The sequence below is a fragment of the Cnephaeus nilssonii genome, assembly GCF_951640355.1.
Source record: "Cnephaeus nilssonii genome assembly, chromosome: 17".
Taxonomy (NCBI): Eukaryota; Metazoa; Chordata; class Mammalia; order Chiroptera; family Vespertilionidae; genus Cnephaeus; species Cnephaeus nilssonii.
In genome coordinates, this window is record NC_137088.1 from 34,170,962 (window position 1) to 34,186,886 (window position 15,925).

General features: G+C 41.0%; 1 protein-coding gene across 2 annotated transcripts in view; it reads left to right on the plus strand.

The window, feature by feature from the left end:
• TMCC1 (transmembrane and coiled-coil domain family 1) overlaps positions 1 to 15,925 on the plus strand; it is a 159,565-nt gene that overhangs the window by 33,932 nt on the left and 109,708 nt on the right. The window contains exons 3-4 of one of the 2 annotated variants that reach the window (XM_079795376.1): positions 9,112 to 9,167; positions 15,199 to 15,470. In XM_079795376.1, the coding sequence (XP_079651502.1) occupies positions 15,240 to 15,470 (231 nt within the window). In that variant the 5' untranslated portion in view covers positions 9,112 to 9,167; positions 15,199 to 15,239. Of the gene's footprint in view, positions 1 to 9,111; positions 9,168 to 14,952; positions 15,471 to 15,925 lie in introns of those variants that run through there. The other variant, XM_079795375.1, reaches the window with a different exon arrangement.

Below are 15,925 nucleotides of genomic sequence, written 5' to 3' on the forward strand. Positions count from 1 at the left end.
TTTCTTATTTTTTCTGGTTATAATTATAATACATACTTATTTTAAGAAGTGCAAGGACTTGTTAAATGTATAATATTTCAGTATTAAATGTATAACACTGAAAGTGGGAGACTTTCAATTTTTTCCTCCACCAGATACCACTGAGAAAAAAAATCTGATATCATTTCTCTAGATTAAAAAAAAAAAGCATAGCCAAAACTTTCTAATGCATCACTAGTCTTTCCTCCCTTTCCTATTGATTACAAATGCTAACAGAGTATCTTGAGTTCTAAAAACATTTACTTTTCATAAGAGTTTATGTAAAATTAGTGGTTACAATTATAAGTGATCCTTAAGGTCCTGTAATTCTTTGATTTATTCTAACCTTTTAAAATGTCTTGAAGCTGTTAATGATTTGCTGAGATATGGAGGATGATTTTCAGAAAGTTGTGGTTTTAGCATTTTAAAACTTATTCCCATTTATAGAGGCAGCTGTGGTAGAATAATCAGGAGGTTTATGTTTCAGCTCTTCTACTTATGGATTGTGTGACCTTCACCATGTCACTTAAGCCTTATTTCCTCATCTATAAAATCTATATAAAAGCCTAAGTGACCGTTCGACCGGTAGCTATGATGCACACTGACCACCAGGGGGCAGACGCTCAACACAGGAGCTGCCCCCTGGTGGTCAGTGTGCTCCCACAGTGGGAGTGCCGCTCAGCTAACCAACAGGCGCCAGATGCCAGGCTCATGGCTTGTGAGTGCAGCTGCAGTGGCTTGAGCCTCTTCCGCGGACACTCCCCCTGTGCGCCTCTCAGGACCAGGACCGGGCATTGGGACTGACTGGGCATGAGCCCACGGCCGCTTCTCAGTCATGGGCCTGCCGGTATCACCCTAGGATGGGTGAGCGGAGACCGCAGTGGTGGGGCAGCGAGCCTACTGAATGGTGGCAGCGGCAGGCGCAGTGGGGCTGGGATGAGCGGGAGCAGCACGGCACCTGGCCTGGGCTCAGGCTCCTCCCTGGCTGCCTGCCGCTTCACATACTACTACATTCCTCGGGGGATGTAGGACTGCTGGTTTCGGCTGATCCCTGCAGGCCAGGCTGAGGGACCATTGGGCCTCTAGTGTAAAATAATAGTAAGAACCTCACAGGAGTGTTGTGAGGATCAAATGTGTTGATGTGTTAAGAAGTACTTTGAATCTATAACATGCTGTACAGATGTGAAGTGGTGCTATTAGAGGTCTCTAAATCTATAAAAAACAGTAGTTTCATATTAGTATTAGCTTTTGTCTTCAATTTACTGGCTCTTCCTGCCTCCTATAAATTTGTTTATAATTAGGCTCAATTGGTGATTTCCTTTTTTCACTAGATTGAGCCAAAAACTGTGAGTGGCACATAGAAATTAAGTTTGTACCAGCTAATGAGAAACACCTGTTGTAGCATTATGAGTGGGAAGATGCTGCCACCACTGCCTATATAGGTATTTCCTAAAATACGTGTTTTATGTTGTACTTACTGCATACTAGGCCCTGTTCTGAGTGTTTTATATTTCATATTTACAATCTTCCTATATAATAAAAGGCTAATATGCAAATTGTCGCCTTGGAAGTTTGACTGGGAGACCGGGAGTTCGATTGCTCGCTGTGATGTGAGCTGACCACCAGGGGGTGGCACGGAACATGGCGGGAGACCAGTGGTGGCAGCAGGTGCTGAGGGAGCGAAGGAAGGAGGTAGGGAGGCCGGGAGGCGGGGAACTGTGCGGTGGTGGCACGCAGGCAGTGAGGGAAGGAGGAGGCGGGGAACCTGATGGGCCCTGATTGCTTGCCAGGCTTAGGGACCCTACCTGTGCACGACTTTCGTGCACTGGGCCTCTAGTAACTCTATAAGGGTGGTTACTATTATAACCCACGAGGAAATTGAAGGTTAGCAAATTACTTCTATGGTTGTAATTTGCTAACCTTCTAAACCTTTTCTTTTGGATATAGCTCAGGCTTGTTATGGTTGCATTTCACACATGTGCACTTGACACATTTGTATTCTAACCACATCTTTGCAAATGATTGCTTCTGTTAGCTTTCAGCAATTGTTTTTTGTAAATTTTATCTTTGACTACCTCTAGAATTCATGGTAAAAACAAAGTCAAAGAAAATCAAGAAATACAGTAATGTTTAGTCTGTTTGACTTTATTTTTTAGCTAACACCCCCTACTATCAGTGTGCCATTTTTGGCCCCTATTCATAGTCTTGCATGTTTGGTACTGACAGCAAGGTTTTCTTTTAGCCAACTAAGATTGGAGTTGCTATGTGTTCTGAAACTTAACTTTGTACACTTACTCTTCAGAGTTCCTGTAAGAATATCTTGATGGCTCAGAGACAGAGTCATCTTCATGTTTTCTCTTACTAGCTGCTACTAGTTTCATGAATCAACTAGTTGGGGGGAAAGTTAGATAATTTCACTGGAGATAGGGTTAAAATTTGAAAGTCCAAGGGTAGTTAATGTTTATTGGATAAGTTAAAAAACATTGCTTTATTTGGGAACACATCTCCATTCCTATCTATCCTTGTCTCTGTCCCCTGGCAACCAGTGATCAGTTAGTTTTCCATATCTAGTTTTGTCACTTTGAGGATGCTTTGCATAAATGGAATCATCCTATATAATAAAGAGGTAATATGCAAATTAACCCTCATGCCCTCACAAGACCAGGCCGGCAGAGGGGTTAGTGAGGGATGACCAAATGAATGAACAGCAGGCTGCGTGGGGCAACCAGGCCAGTATGGGGGTTAGTGAGGGACGACCAAATGACTGAACAGCAGGCTGAGTGGGGCAACCAGGCCGGTGGGGGTGTTAGTGAGGGATGACCAAATGACTGAACAGCAGGCTGTGTGGGGTGACCAGGCCGGCAGGAGGGTTAGTGAGGGACGACCAAACAACTGAACAGCAGGCTGAGTGGGGCAACCAGGCCGGTGGGGGTGGGGAGCCATGAGGGGCGACCAGGTCAGCGGGGGGGGGGGGGGGGGGGCAGTTGGGTGCGACCAGGCCTGAAAGGGAGGGGAGTTGGGGGTGATCAGGCCTGCATGGGAGGGCAGTTGGGGGGGAACAGGCCTGCAGGGAAGGGCATTTAGGGGTGACCAGGCTGGCAAGGGAGGGCAGTTAGGGGTGACCTGGCCAGCAGGGGGAGGCCAGTTAGGGGCGACCAGGCTGGCAAGGGAGGGAAGTTAGGGGCAACCAGGCTGGCAGGGGAGGCCAGTTTGGGGGGGGACCAGGCCTGCAGGGGAGGGTAGTTGGGGGGACCCAGGCCTACAGGGGAGGGCAGTAGGGGGAACCAGGCTTGCAGGGGAGGGCAGTTAAGGGCAACCAGGCCTGCAGGGGAGGACAGTTAGGGGTGACCAGGCCATCAGGGGAGGGCAGTTAGGGGTGACCAGGCCGGCAAGGGAGGGAAGTCAGGGGTGTCCGGGCCAGCAGGGGAAGACAGTTAGGGTCAATCGGGCCGGCAGGGGAGGGCAGTTAGGGGTGACCAGGCTGGCAAGGGAGGGCAGTTAGGGGTGACCAGGCTGGCAAGGGAGGGCAGTTAGGGGTGACCAGGCCAGCAGGAGAGGGCAGTTGGGGGCGACAAGGACTGCAGGGGAGGACAGTTAGGGGTGACCAGGCTGGCAGGGGAGGGCTGTTAGGGGCAATCGGACCGGCAGGGGAGCAGTTAGGCATTGATCAGGCTGGCAGCATAGTGGTTAGGGGCAATCAGGCAGGCAGGCAGGTGAGCAGTTGGGAGCAAGCAGTCCTGGATTGTGAGAGGGATCCCAGATTGGAGAGGGTGCAGGCTGAGCTGAGGGACACCCCTTCCCCCCCCCCCCCCCGCACGAATTTTGTGCACCAGTCCTCTAGCATACCTAGATAAGTTTTTGTTTTGTTTTGGTATTCAGTCTTTTTTGGTGTTTTTGAGCTTCTTAAATCTGTAGTTTGGTGTTTTGTCACTAATTTTGGTAAGTTCTCAGCCATTCACATACTCTTCATTCTCTCTTCTACATCTGGCATTATACTGCTAAATATGTGTATGTGACATTGTTTGATATTTTCCCACAGTTCTTGAATTTTCTCTTTTGTTTTATTTTCCTACTCTCCTTTTTTTTTCTTTTCTTTACATTTCAGTGTGGGTAATGTCTTTCAGTTCACTTCCTCCCTATCCCTTCAGTTGATTCAAGTCTACTAATAAGCTTGTCAGAATCATTTTTTACATCCTGCCAGGTGGCTCACTTTGTTGGAGTGTCATCCCGTACACCAAAAGGTTGCAGGTTTGATTCCTGGTCAGGGCACATACCTAGGTTGAAATATTTGATATTGTAGAAAACCACAAGTTTTCTTCCCTAGTCCTTTTAGGGTGGAATTTGTGTTAATCTGTTAGGGGTTGGGCTATGTTTGAAGTTTATTATTGCTATCGTTATCAGAGTTGACATTTATAGTTTCCATCAGAACCAGAGACTTCAAATTTCCCTAATGTCTCTTATCTCATTTGGCTTTGAGTTTTCTCTTTGTGCTGTTTCTCAGAGTGTATCTGTCTCTTGCAGCTGTGTTCCACTGTTATTTTTGCTCAAAACTTGTTGGCATGGTAATGGAGAGTGAGGGAGTTCTGTGATGATCTATTAAGCCTCATATTTACGCAGGTATTAGAACCTGGGTTTTTAAAAATATATATATTTTTATTGATTTCAGAAAGGAAGGGAGAGGGAAGAGAGAGAGAGAGAAGCATCAATGATGAGAGAGAATCATTGATTGGCTGCCTCCTGCATGCCACTGCATGCCCCTGCAACCTGGGCAATGTGCCCTTGACAGGAACAGAACCTGGGTCTTGGAAGTGTAGCTTTCACAAGACTTTCCACTTTACTTTCAGGGGTGGAGTGTCTACCCTTCTTTCTTTTTCCCCAACTGGTGTCTAGGATAGGTTTTTAAAGCCATTTCTTTTTTAGCTAAGATTTTAAAAGCTCTTTCCCCCCTCTGCATTAAGGTTATTTTTTCTTTAGAGTGATAGTGAAGGTTTGGTATGTCAATCTCCTTTCCTTTCCTCTAGCTACAGTAAGATTCTTACATGTGTTCTCGGGGTACACAGGCCTTGATTAATTTTTCCTTGCAGATTAAGCCTTTTATTCTGTAGGGAGATAGGGGAAATAGGTCTGGGCTGATTGGCACTGCCAGCTATTCTACTCTTCAAGCTCCTGAGGGCAGGAATGAGGAGCTTTCTTTGATTTCTCCCACATCCTATCCCATCCCCCATTAGTAAGTCTTTTGAAATTCCAGCCTGTAATAGGGTGAGAATTCTCCTATGATTACATCCCCCAGGAACTTTACACTCTCATGTTAACTCCTATTCAGTCTTGAGCAATTTGTCAACATTTGTGGTTTAATCTTTCTAACTGCAGTGGGATTCATCCATGCTCTTGTGACTGTTTCCTTTAGTCAGAGAGAAGGCTTTTTCCTCCTGCAGGGTTTTAGTTTAGTTGCTTGTCCAGTGTTGTTCCATCCAGGCCCTATTGCCTAGCAAGGGGTCCTCAAACTTTTTAAACAGAGGGCCAGTTCACTGTCCCTCAGACTGTTGGAGGGCTGGACTATAGTTTTAAAAAAAACTATGAACAAATTTCTATGCACACTGCACATATCTTATTTTGAAGTAAAAAAACAAAACGGCAAAAACACCCGCATGTGGCTCGCGGGCCGTGGTTTGAGGACGCCTGGCCTAGAGGTTGGGTTAGGAGAAAATGGGGGGAGGGGAGAGTAATTTCATCCACTCTCTAAACCTTAGGAATACACTTTGTAGTCATAGAATAACTTGTGAGACTTGCCTTAGAACTCAGCATATGATCAGTTTTTATAAATGGTCTTTTGTGCTTGATTATTTGTTCTGCAATTACTGGGTGCTTTGTCATATGAATGTCTATTTAGGTCCAGTTTGTTAATCATGCTATTCAGATTTATATTTTTATCTATTTCCCCCCTTTTTTGGGTCATTTGTTCTATCAACTACTGATAATAATTTCCTTATTATGCTTATGGATATTTTTCACTTGTAATTTTGCTAAGTTTTGGAGGCTATATTACTATATGAATACAGATTTTTACATTGTTATATCTTCCTATAAATTATAACTCTGTTAATGTTTTTGCATTAAAGTCTGCTTTGTGTACTAAACTAGAGCAATTTTCTTTGTGTTTGTATGACCTTTTCCATACTTTTTATTTTTAGATATGATTCTTGTAAGCACCATAATAGTTGAATTTTGTTTATTTATTTATTTTTGGTTATTTTTTTAAAATTATAGTTTACATTTACTGTTTTGTATTAGTTTCAGGTGTACAGCATAGTGCTTAGACAATCATATACTTTACAAAGTTCCTCCTGTTATTTGCAGTACCCACATTTTAAAACAATTTAGTTTAATTTTTATCTTTTGATCTAGTTACATTCAATATAATTACTGTAATATTTGGGTTTACATTTGACATCATACATTTTGCTATTTATATGTTCCACTTTTTTGTGATTGTGCTCCCTCTTTTTGCATTTATTTGGGTATTTTAATTGTTTTTTTCTTTCTTTTTTCAAAAAATATATTTTTATTGATTTTAGAGGGGAAGGGAGAGGAAGAGAGAGACATCAGTGGTGATAGAGAATCATTGAGTGGCTGCCTCCTGCATGCCCCCTACTGGGGATTGCTGCAACCCGGGCATGTGCCCTGACTAGGAATCAACTGGTGACCTCCTGGTTCATAGGTCAATGCTCAACCACTGAGCAACACTGGCCAGACCTATTTTTCCTTTCTATTAGTATAGAAGTCATATACTCTTTTGCTCTTTCTTAAATGTTTATCCTAGAAATTAAAACATGTATTTTCTTTCTCTTTTGAAGTGTGAGAGTTTATTTTTTGAGTACATAATGTAGTCGTGAGGTACAAAATTCAAAATATACAGGTTATATGATAGAAAGACCTCTCTCACACCTGCCCACCAGCTGCCCAGTTCTTTCTAGATGACTCAGATGTGTATCCACCAGTACAGTCATCTTGCATCTTTACTGGCCCCCAAACATACTGTATTTACTGCTGTCTAAGCTGGAAGTCTTGGTTTATATCTTTCTGTTTATTCATCTTCTTATCCTTTAAAGCTCAGTTAAAGTCTCTTTCTCTTTCATGCAATTATCCTAAACAAATCTAATTCTAACTAATTTTCCAGAAGTCTGGTGGTAATTGCAGTTTTCCTCACACATTTTAGCGTTTAATTGTGTTGTTTTTGGTTATTTTCTTTAAGTTTGAAGTATGTAAATCTTTCAGTGATAGGTTGTGTATTCTTTGAGGGCAGGATATATGTCTTATTTGTTGTATATATTGCTGAGCACATAGCAGATGTCCCCCAAATACTTGTCTAATTAAATTGCTTCCTGGTAATGGCTGTCAGAAGCTGATTTTTCAGGAAAATTTCAATTTTGGTGCATCTTGAATCTCAATTATATATGGTAGATACAGTTTTTAGAGTTGCTTTTTAATGCAAAACTAGAGGCCCGGTGCACGAAATTCGTGCACGGGGTTGTGTGTCCCTCAGCCCAGTCTGCACCCTCTCCAATATGGGACATCCCTCTCACAATCCAGGACTGCTGGCTCCCAACTGCTTGCCTGCCTGCCTTCCTGATTACCCTTAACCGCTTGTGCCTGCCAGCCTGATCACCCCCTAACCACTCCCCTGACAGCCTGATTGATGCCTAACTGTTCCCCTGCCAGCCTGTTTGCCCCTAACTGCCCTTCCCTGCAGGCCTGGTCACCCCTAACTGCCCTCCCCTGCAGCCCTGGTCCTCCCCAACTGCTCTCCCCTGCAGGCCTGGGTCCCCCCAACTGCCCTTCCCTGCAGGCCTGGTCACCTCCAACTTCCCTCCTCTGCCGGCCTGGTCACCCCTAACTGCCCTCCCCTGCAGGCTTGATCGCCCTCAACTACCCTCCCTTGCAGGCCTGGTCCCTCCCAACTGCCCTCCTCTGCTGGCCATCTTGTGGCGGCCATCTGTGTCCACATGGGGGCAGCCATCTTGTGTGTTGGAGTGATGGTCAATTTGCATATTATTATTTTATTAGATAGATTATAGATACAGAATTGGAAGCTACTTGAAAAAATATTTGCTTATAAAATTGTGTTGTATTTCATGTACTTGTATTTCATGTTATGTTAAGACTAGAGGCCTGGTGCATGAAAATTCATACACTGGAGGGGGGGTTCCTCAGTCCAGCCTGCCCCCTCTAGCAGTCCGGGAGCCCTCAGGGGCGGGAGGCGACCCAGTGATCAGGGGAAGGCGATGCCCCATCACACCTCTGCTGCTGCCACTGCTGGCAGCACAAGCCTCAGCCAGCCCTGGTTACCTGAGCCTCGGGCAGCCCTGGGTGGCTGGGCAGCCAACATCTGAGGCTTGCCTGAGCCTCGGACTGGCCCTGGGCATCTGGGGGGCTGAGGGGACTGGGGGACTCCGGAGGCAGGCATGCAGAGCGGCCGGGCCCTCCTGGTGGTGGACCCGGCCTTGCCGTGTGCCTGCTGCCCTGGCTGGGCTGAGGGGACTGGGCATCACCATCTTGTGGCTGTGGGCGCCACCATCTTTGAGGGCATGGCAGTCAATTAGCATATTCCCTCCTTATTGGCTGTGGGTATAGCCATCTTTGAGGGTGGGACAGTCAATTAGCATATTCCCTCCTTATTGGCTGTGGGTGCCGCCATCTTTGTGATGGTGTGAGGGTCAATTAGCATATTCCCTCTTAATTAGATAGGATTAGAATTATTAGAATTTCTAATTCCATATCATAGTGTAAAAATATTCATTGCTACTACGGCATGTGCCACTTTTAAGTATTGACAAGTTGATTTTTTTCTCAAATATATTTTTTTACTAAAAATTTTCTTGATTTTTGAATAATTAGAAAATAATGAAAAATATTGCAAAGAATTACCCTATTTCTACCAGTGATAGAGAAATGTTAACATTTTATATATATATATATATATATATATATATATATATATATATATATACACTAAGTTTTTTTCTTTGTGTATATAATAGATAATAAGTTCTTCCCTCTAAGTTTCTCACTTAATTCTTAATGTTTGCTTTTCAGCTTTTCCTAAAAGGATTCCTGTATACTTCAGAAGTGCTTGAGGAAGAGTGATAAAGGCAAGTATCCAACTCTTTATAGTCAATGAAATAACTGGTTCATTGCCAAACCAAAAGCTTTGGTTACCATACCTATCAAAAAAAAATAAATAAATAAATATAAATATATATATATATATATATATATATATATATATATATATATATGAAAGAAAAACTTAAAGGCAAAAAAGAAAAGGGGTTTGTATATAATTTGGAATTTTTTTTAAAGCACCCTCATAAACATTCGACAGATTTTAAAAACACAATTTTTAACTTCTTTTTTCTTTCTTTCTTTATTGATTAAGGTATTACATATGTGTCCTTATCCCCCCGTTAACTTCTGATACTAATTCAGAACAACTTGTTTCTTGAATGTGAACTAATGGTGTATTGTATTTTGGCAAAATGGTTCTATAAAAATTGTTAAAAATTCTGAGACTTTTAACAAAGTTACCTTAAATGTCTGGTATGTAAGTGGCTTTTTCTCCTCTTTCCCCCTTTTCACTCCTTCACCCTGCCCCCTTTTAGCCATGTCCTTCTGTTCCTTTTTCTTTTCCTACTTCCTCTGGTTTACTTATAAGAACTCTACTTTTCAGAGAAGCTGAGTGAATAAAAGAGAAGCCAACATTTCCTTCTTACAAAAGCACACTTACTTTGCAGTTGAACTTGTGTTAAACTAGGGGTCTCAATATAGTTATTCAGGGAATTTAAAAACTGAGGAACAGTTATTATTTATTTGAATTTTACAGAAGAAAATAGAGGATTCCTAAAAAACTTTGCCATTGTTGAATTTCTTTAGTGCTTGCAATCTCCCTCCTCCACCCCCACCCCCAATAAAACAATATGAATGGCCTTTATTGGTTGCAACGGGAAGTGGAAAAGGAAGGGGATACGACAGCTCTGGCTCCTGTGGCGGCTTCACAGACTCTGTGGCTACCTCCCTTTATTTTTTTTTGTATATATTTTTATTGATTTCAGAGATAGTTAGGGAGAGGGAGACAGAGAGAGAAACATCAGTGTTGAGAGCATCATTGATCAGCTGCCTCCTGCACATCCACTACTAAGGATCAAGCCCACTACTGAGGCATGTGCCCTGATTGGGAATCGAACTGTGACCTCCTGGTTCATAGGTTGATGCTCAACCACTGAGCCACACTAGTCAGGTTTGTGCTTGCATTCTTACTGTCAGCAATTTTATAGAGTTAAATATTGCAACTTTACTGTCTTTGGTAGTTTGGGCACAGCATTTGACCTTCCTTAATATTTGACTTATATTGAAAGGTGGCCTTAAATATTTTCTGTTGGCCTACAGAAAATTTTAACAAGGGTCAAAATTTTGACTTACATTGAAAGGTGGCCTTAAAGATTTTCTGTTGACCTATAGAAAATTTTAGCAAGCGTCAAAATTTTGACCATATTTGTTTGTTGATATCACAGCAATAATGCAGATGATAGCTACAAGTGTAAGTACCAGATTACATTTTACCAGGTGTACCGGTTAATAATGCGGATTTTGTAATCAAAGAAAACACGATAATTTTAAGAGAAACATCAAAAGTGCTTTATTCAAAGTAATGTCCATCGAAAGCTACACATTCCCTCCTCCCCTCTCCCCGGACCCCTCCCCCCAAAAATTTCAGGTAATTTGTGGATACAGTCCCAATAGAACTTTACTTGTTTTGAGGCAAACCATTCAGAGACCCGATTTTCCACTTCTTCGTATATTTTGAAGTGCTCCTCAGAAAGTGTGCGTGCCATCGATTGGAACAAGTGGTAATCTGAAGGAGCAAGGTCTGGTGAATACGGCGGGTGGGTTAATACTTCCCAGGCAAGATCTTTTAATGTGTCTTTAACTGGTTTTGAAGTGTGTGATGATGCGTTATCATGAAGCAAAATTACTTTGCCGTGTCTTCTGGCACATTCTGGTCCTTTCACGATCAAAGCTTTCAAATTGATTATTTGTTGTCGGTAGCGATCAGTATTAACTGTTTCACCTGGTTTTAGAAGCTCACACCTTCCTGATCCCACCATATGCAGAGCATTGTCTTCTTTCCGAAGCAGTTTGGCCTTGCAGTTGATGTTGATGGTTGACCTGGATCAACCCATGTTTTTGTGCATTTGGGATTCTCAAAATAAATCCACTTTTCATCGCCAGTCACAATTCGATGGAAAAAAGACTTTCTTTCGTGCCGTTGAAGCGACATTTTACTGATGACTTTTCGGTTTTCCATTTGTCTTTCTTTCGTTCAGTTGATGTAGCACCCATTTTCCTTCTTTTAAAATCTTTCCATTGCTTGTAAACAATCGGAAATTGTTTGCTGAGCAAGGTTTAATCTTTCTGCAAGTTCTTTTTGAGTTTGATATGCATCTTCATCCAGTAATGCTTGTAATTGTTGGTCTTCAAACTTTTTCGGTTGACCTGGACGTTCTTTGTCTTTCACATCGAAATCATCACTTTTAAAGCTTAAACCAGCGTTCACAAGTATCTTGAGATGAAGCATGTTTACCATAAGCTTCCCAAAGTATACGATAACTTTCAGCGGCACTTTTCTTCAAAATAAAGTAATGAATTAAAACTTCCCGCAAATGCTCTTTTTTTGGCACGAAATTTGACGTTTTTAAGCGTAAAAATATCTATGATGTTAACACCTTCAGCAAATTTGACATATGAAGTTTTGAAGCTTGCTGTCAATACAACAAAATAGCATACATATCAAATCGCATGTATATCAACATATGTGTAACTCCAGCTATTGAAAAAATCCGCATTATTAACCGGTACTCTGGTATCATCAATGTAATAGGTTGTTTTTCAAACTTCTTTTCTTATCACTTGATGTTTACAGCTCAACTTAGAGTGCCATGTTAGGGAAGCCTCTGCTGGTTAGTATGGTTATGTCTTGACCTTTAGAAATCCCAGAATTTATTCCTGTACTATTACATAATCATTGTATTTGTGTCGATAGCCTGTGCAAGCTTTGGCTTGGAGACTGACATCCTATTTCTAGATTTTCTTAGGAATGTTGGCATTTCCTTATAATTAATCAATCATCACTTTAAATTATATGAAAATAAATGATGTCCAAATGCTAGTGAAATTTCAAATGAATTTACTGACATATAAAATGTACCATATTTTTCATTAAAAATAAGAGAAGCAGACGATCACTTGATTAGTTTATAACACTGCCCAAAGGAATAGGTTTGTTGAGTAATAAATTCCTATAATTCCTTATACCTTTATATATGAAACAAGTAGGTTTTCCAACTAATGTTGACATTGTGCCTTTATTCATGGTACCCTTTACTTCTCATGGGAGAAATTTATCTTATATATTTTACTTTCTAAACCAACAAGAAAATCATTTGTATTATTTAGGTAATGAAATACAAAGAAGGAAAAAAGTAAATTACTTCTTCATTATCAGTCTGCTGTTTTCACATCCTATCTTCTCAGGGTCTAACTAGCCCAGTGCAAGAAGAGAGATTAGTTGATATACAGTGTTAATGGATCATTTTGGTAAATTTTCTCTGAGAAGTCTCCCCTACAAACTCGTGAGGGAAGGTGAGGATAATTAAATACAGTATACTATGGCAACATTTTTGCCCACAAGGAGCCCCAGAAAACTCCAGTAGAGACCAAGATAGCCATTAATCTAATAAGGATTAAGGGGTTTTCTTTCTTGGCTTTCCTACAGAAAAAAAGAAAAAACCCAGAAGCAATTTACAGTCAGGAAAAGGGTATGGCAGGATTTTAGTGTGGCCACAAAGAATTTGAGTGGAAGGCACTAAAATTTCCCATTCTCATAGCTGCTGTTTGCCTAGTTTGGGAGCAAAGAATTTTGTGGTATTTAGAAAAAGAGAGACAGTATCTTTTACCTTATCACATTTATGCTTCTGAGTCATGAAGAGGTCAGGAGATAGAGAAATAGGCATGAAAGAATATGGACAGCAGAGCCACAATGACAGTGCCCATATACATAGTAAGAAGGTCTTCTGAGAGTAGCTACCAGGAAGAAAACTAGTGGGTTTACATTCCTGTCCCTCTGAACTCTAGTAGCCTTGAGTTCATGGTACACTCTTACTACATCCAGCTAATTTATGCCTTCTAGATTACTACTTGGTGGCAAGGAATCCTCATTTCTCTAGAACATGACCACCATAGTGCTTCATTGATAGTGACTTAGACTGTTCAAAGTACTTGGTGTAGTGTAGGGAATTTTAAAGGCCTTTGAACAAAAAAATTGAGGGAAAATATGGACATAAAGAACATTTTTCCTACACCATATTTTGTCCTCTCTAGCAGGTTCTGTGCCTTAATGCAATTTTGTTTTATATATTTGCAGAAACTCTGCATAAAAAAAACATTTTCTACGATGAAAAATCTCATGCCTACCATCTCCCCTCCTCTTTTTATGCATGTGATTTCCGTTACCATGGCTGTTGTGCTGACCTTACATTTCTTAGTTTCAGCTTCCTTTTAATTTCCTGCATTTAATATTGGTGTGTGGTTGTTGCTATTTGATCTTTTCTTTTTCTCTACTCTTTTATTATACCCCAGTTACTGTGTGACTTCTTTGCTTTTGAATTTTTGTGGATATATGGGAAGCTTCTGTCAGGGATGATACTATTCAGAGAAAGGGAGTTCCTAGAATATCTTTTCTTGATAGCTGGTACTGAGCAAAACTCTAGTCTCTCTGAAAACAGATCCTGTCATGTGGTGCCCCAGGGTTCATTAGTGTGGTGCCCCAGGGTCATTAGTGCTTCAACAGATAGTTCAGCTTACAAGATAATTTTTTTTCTATTTTCTTCTTAAAAGAGCAAACTTTTCAGCTAGTGACTTTGATGAATATGAATGGTAACTAGAAATTCCTCTTTTCTATTAAAATATACACAGTTAGATTGTGATATCTACTTATTATTATGGTTTTAATTTATTGGGTTTTAGCAGATGAATAATTAACTGTGGTTATGAATGAGAGGAATTAAATCACCTCAGCAAGACTATACATATTGAATATTATGTTCTCTCTTGATTTCCCAAGCAATGGTTGTATATCAACTATTATTATTATTATTATTTAAAAATATATTTTTATTAATTTCAGAGAGGAAGGAAGAGGGAGAAAGAGAAACATCCATGATGAGAGAGAATCTTGGATCAGCTGCCTCCTGCAAGTCCCCCACTGGGGATCAAGCCCACAACCCAGGCATGTGCTCTTGACCAGAATCGAACCTGGGACCTTTCAGTTCGCAGGCTGACGCTCTATCCACTGAGCCAAACCGGCTAAGGCTGTCAACTATTATTGTGGTTTCCATTCCAAGATGACTGCTCTAGTATTCAGTTTTTCATATATTAAAACTTGTAGGGATTTAAAAAAAACATTGCTGTTTTCATTTCCTATGTACTTGTTTCTGAGCCTTTTCTCTTATTCTAGAAAATAATCATTACCCACTATCTAGAAAACTGTCTTTTAATCTTCTGATTAAAGGTTGCTTAATGATAGTGCTCATTTGTTGGCTAGTGGCATGTTTTTCTTTAACACTGGAGTTTCTGCATGGATTTATAATATGAGGTTCTTCTTCTTCTTCTTCTTCTTTTTTTTTTTTTTAAGCATTAGATAGGCATGAAGCCTCCATCTCACAGCTGCATGTGTAGTTACTATTGAAGCAAATGCCTACCTAATTTGACAGTCTTGGTGTGTTTAAAATTTTTGAGTTTGCAAATAAGCATATTAAGTCTACTGATGGAGCCTTCGGGCAGTGAACAGTTATATGAGGACCCTGATCCTGGAGGCAAATCCCAAGATGCAGAGGCCAGAAAGCAGACAGAATCAGAACAAAAGTTGTCTAAAATGACTCACAATGCTTTGGAGAACATTAATGTGATTGGCCAAGGCTTGAAGCATCTCTTCCAGCACCAGCGCAGGAGGTCATCTGTGTCTCCACATGATGTGCAACAAATTCAGGCAGATCCAGAACCTGAAATGGATCTGGAAAGCCAGAACACATGTGCAGAGATTGATGGTGTCCCCACCCACCCCCACAGCTCTGAACCGTGTCCTGCAACAGATCCGAGTGCCACCCAAGATGAAGAGAGGGACGAGCTTGCATAGTAGGCGGGGCAAGCCAGAGGCCCCAAAGGGAAGTCCCCAAATCAACAGGAAATCTGGCCAGGAGATGGCAACTGTTATGCAGTCTGGCCGACCCAGGTCTTCATCCACTACTGATGCTCCTACCAGCTCTGCTGTTATGGAAATAGCTTGTGCTGCTGCTGCTGCTGCTGCATGTCTTCCAGGGGATGAGGCAGCTGTAGAGCGGGTAAGTCTGTTAGAGTTTCTTTTTCTGTTATGTTCTTTGTATCTGGGATTTTTTAAACTTTTCTTTGGTAACTAAAAAGAGATAGCAAGAGATATCTCAAAGTTGTGGTAAAAGATAGTTCCCGTTTCTGTTAAAGGGAATGAATAATAATTATTGCAGCTAATGAATGCATGCTTATAATTATATTCCTATTTGCTTCCTAACATATAGCTATATTTTGTTTATTTTACTCCTTTTGCTAAAATCATCAGTATACTTTATGTGTTCTTCATGTCTTAAAAGTCTCAGTTTTATAGTAGAGGAACAAAGATGCTTTGTTGTTGCTTTGGTTTTGCACATGAATTGGCTTTCTTACATTAATGAAGGTAATGAAAATTCTAGAATCTGGGTGTGCCTACTTAGTGTGGAAATAGAAATTGCTTATAATTTTCATATACACTGTGCCATTCAGTATA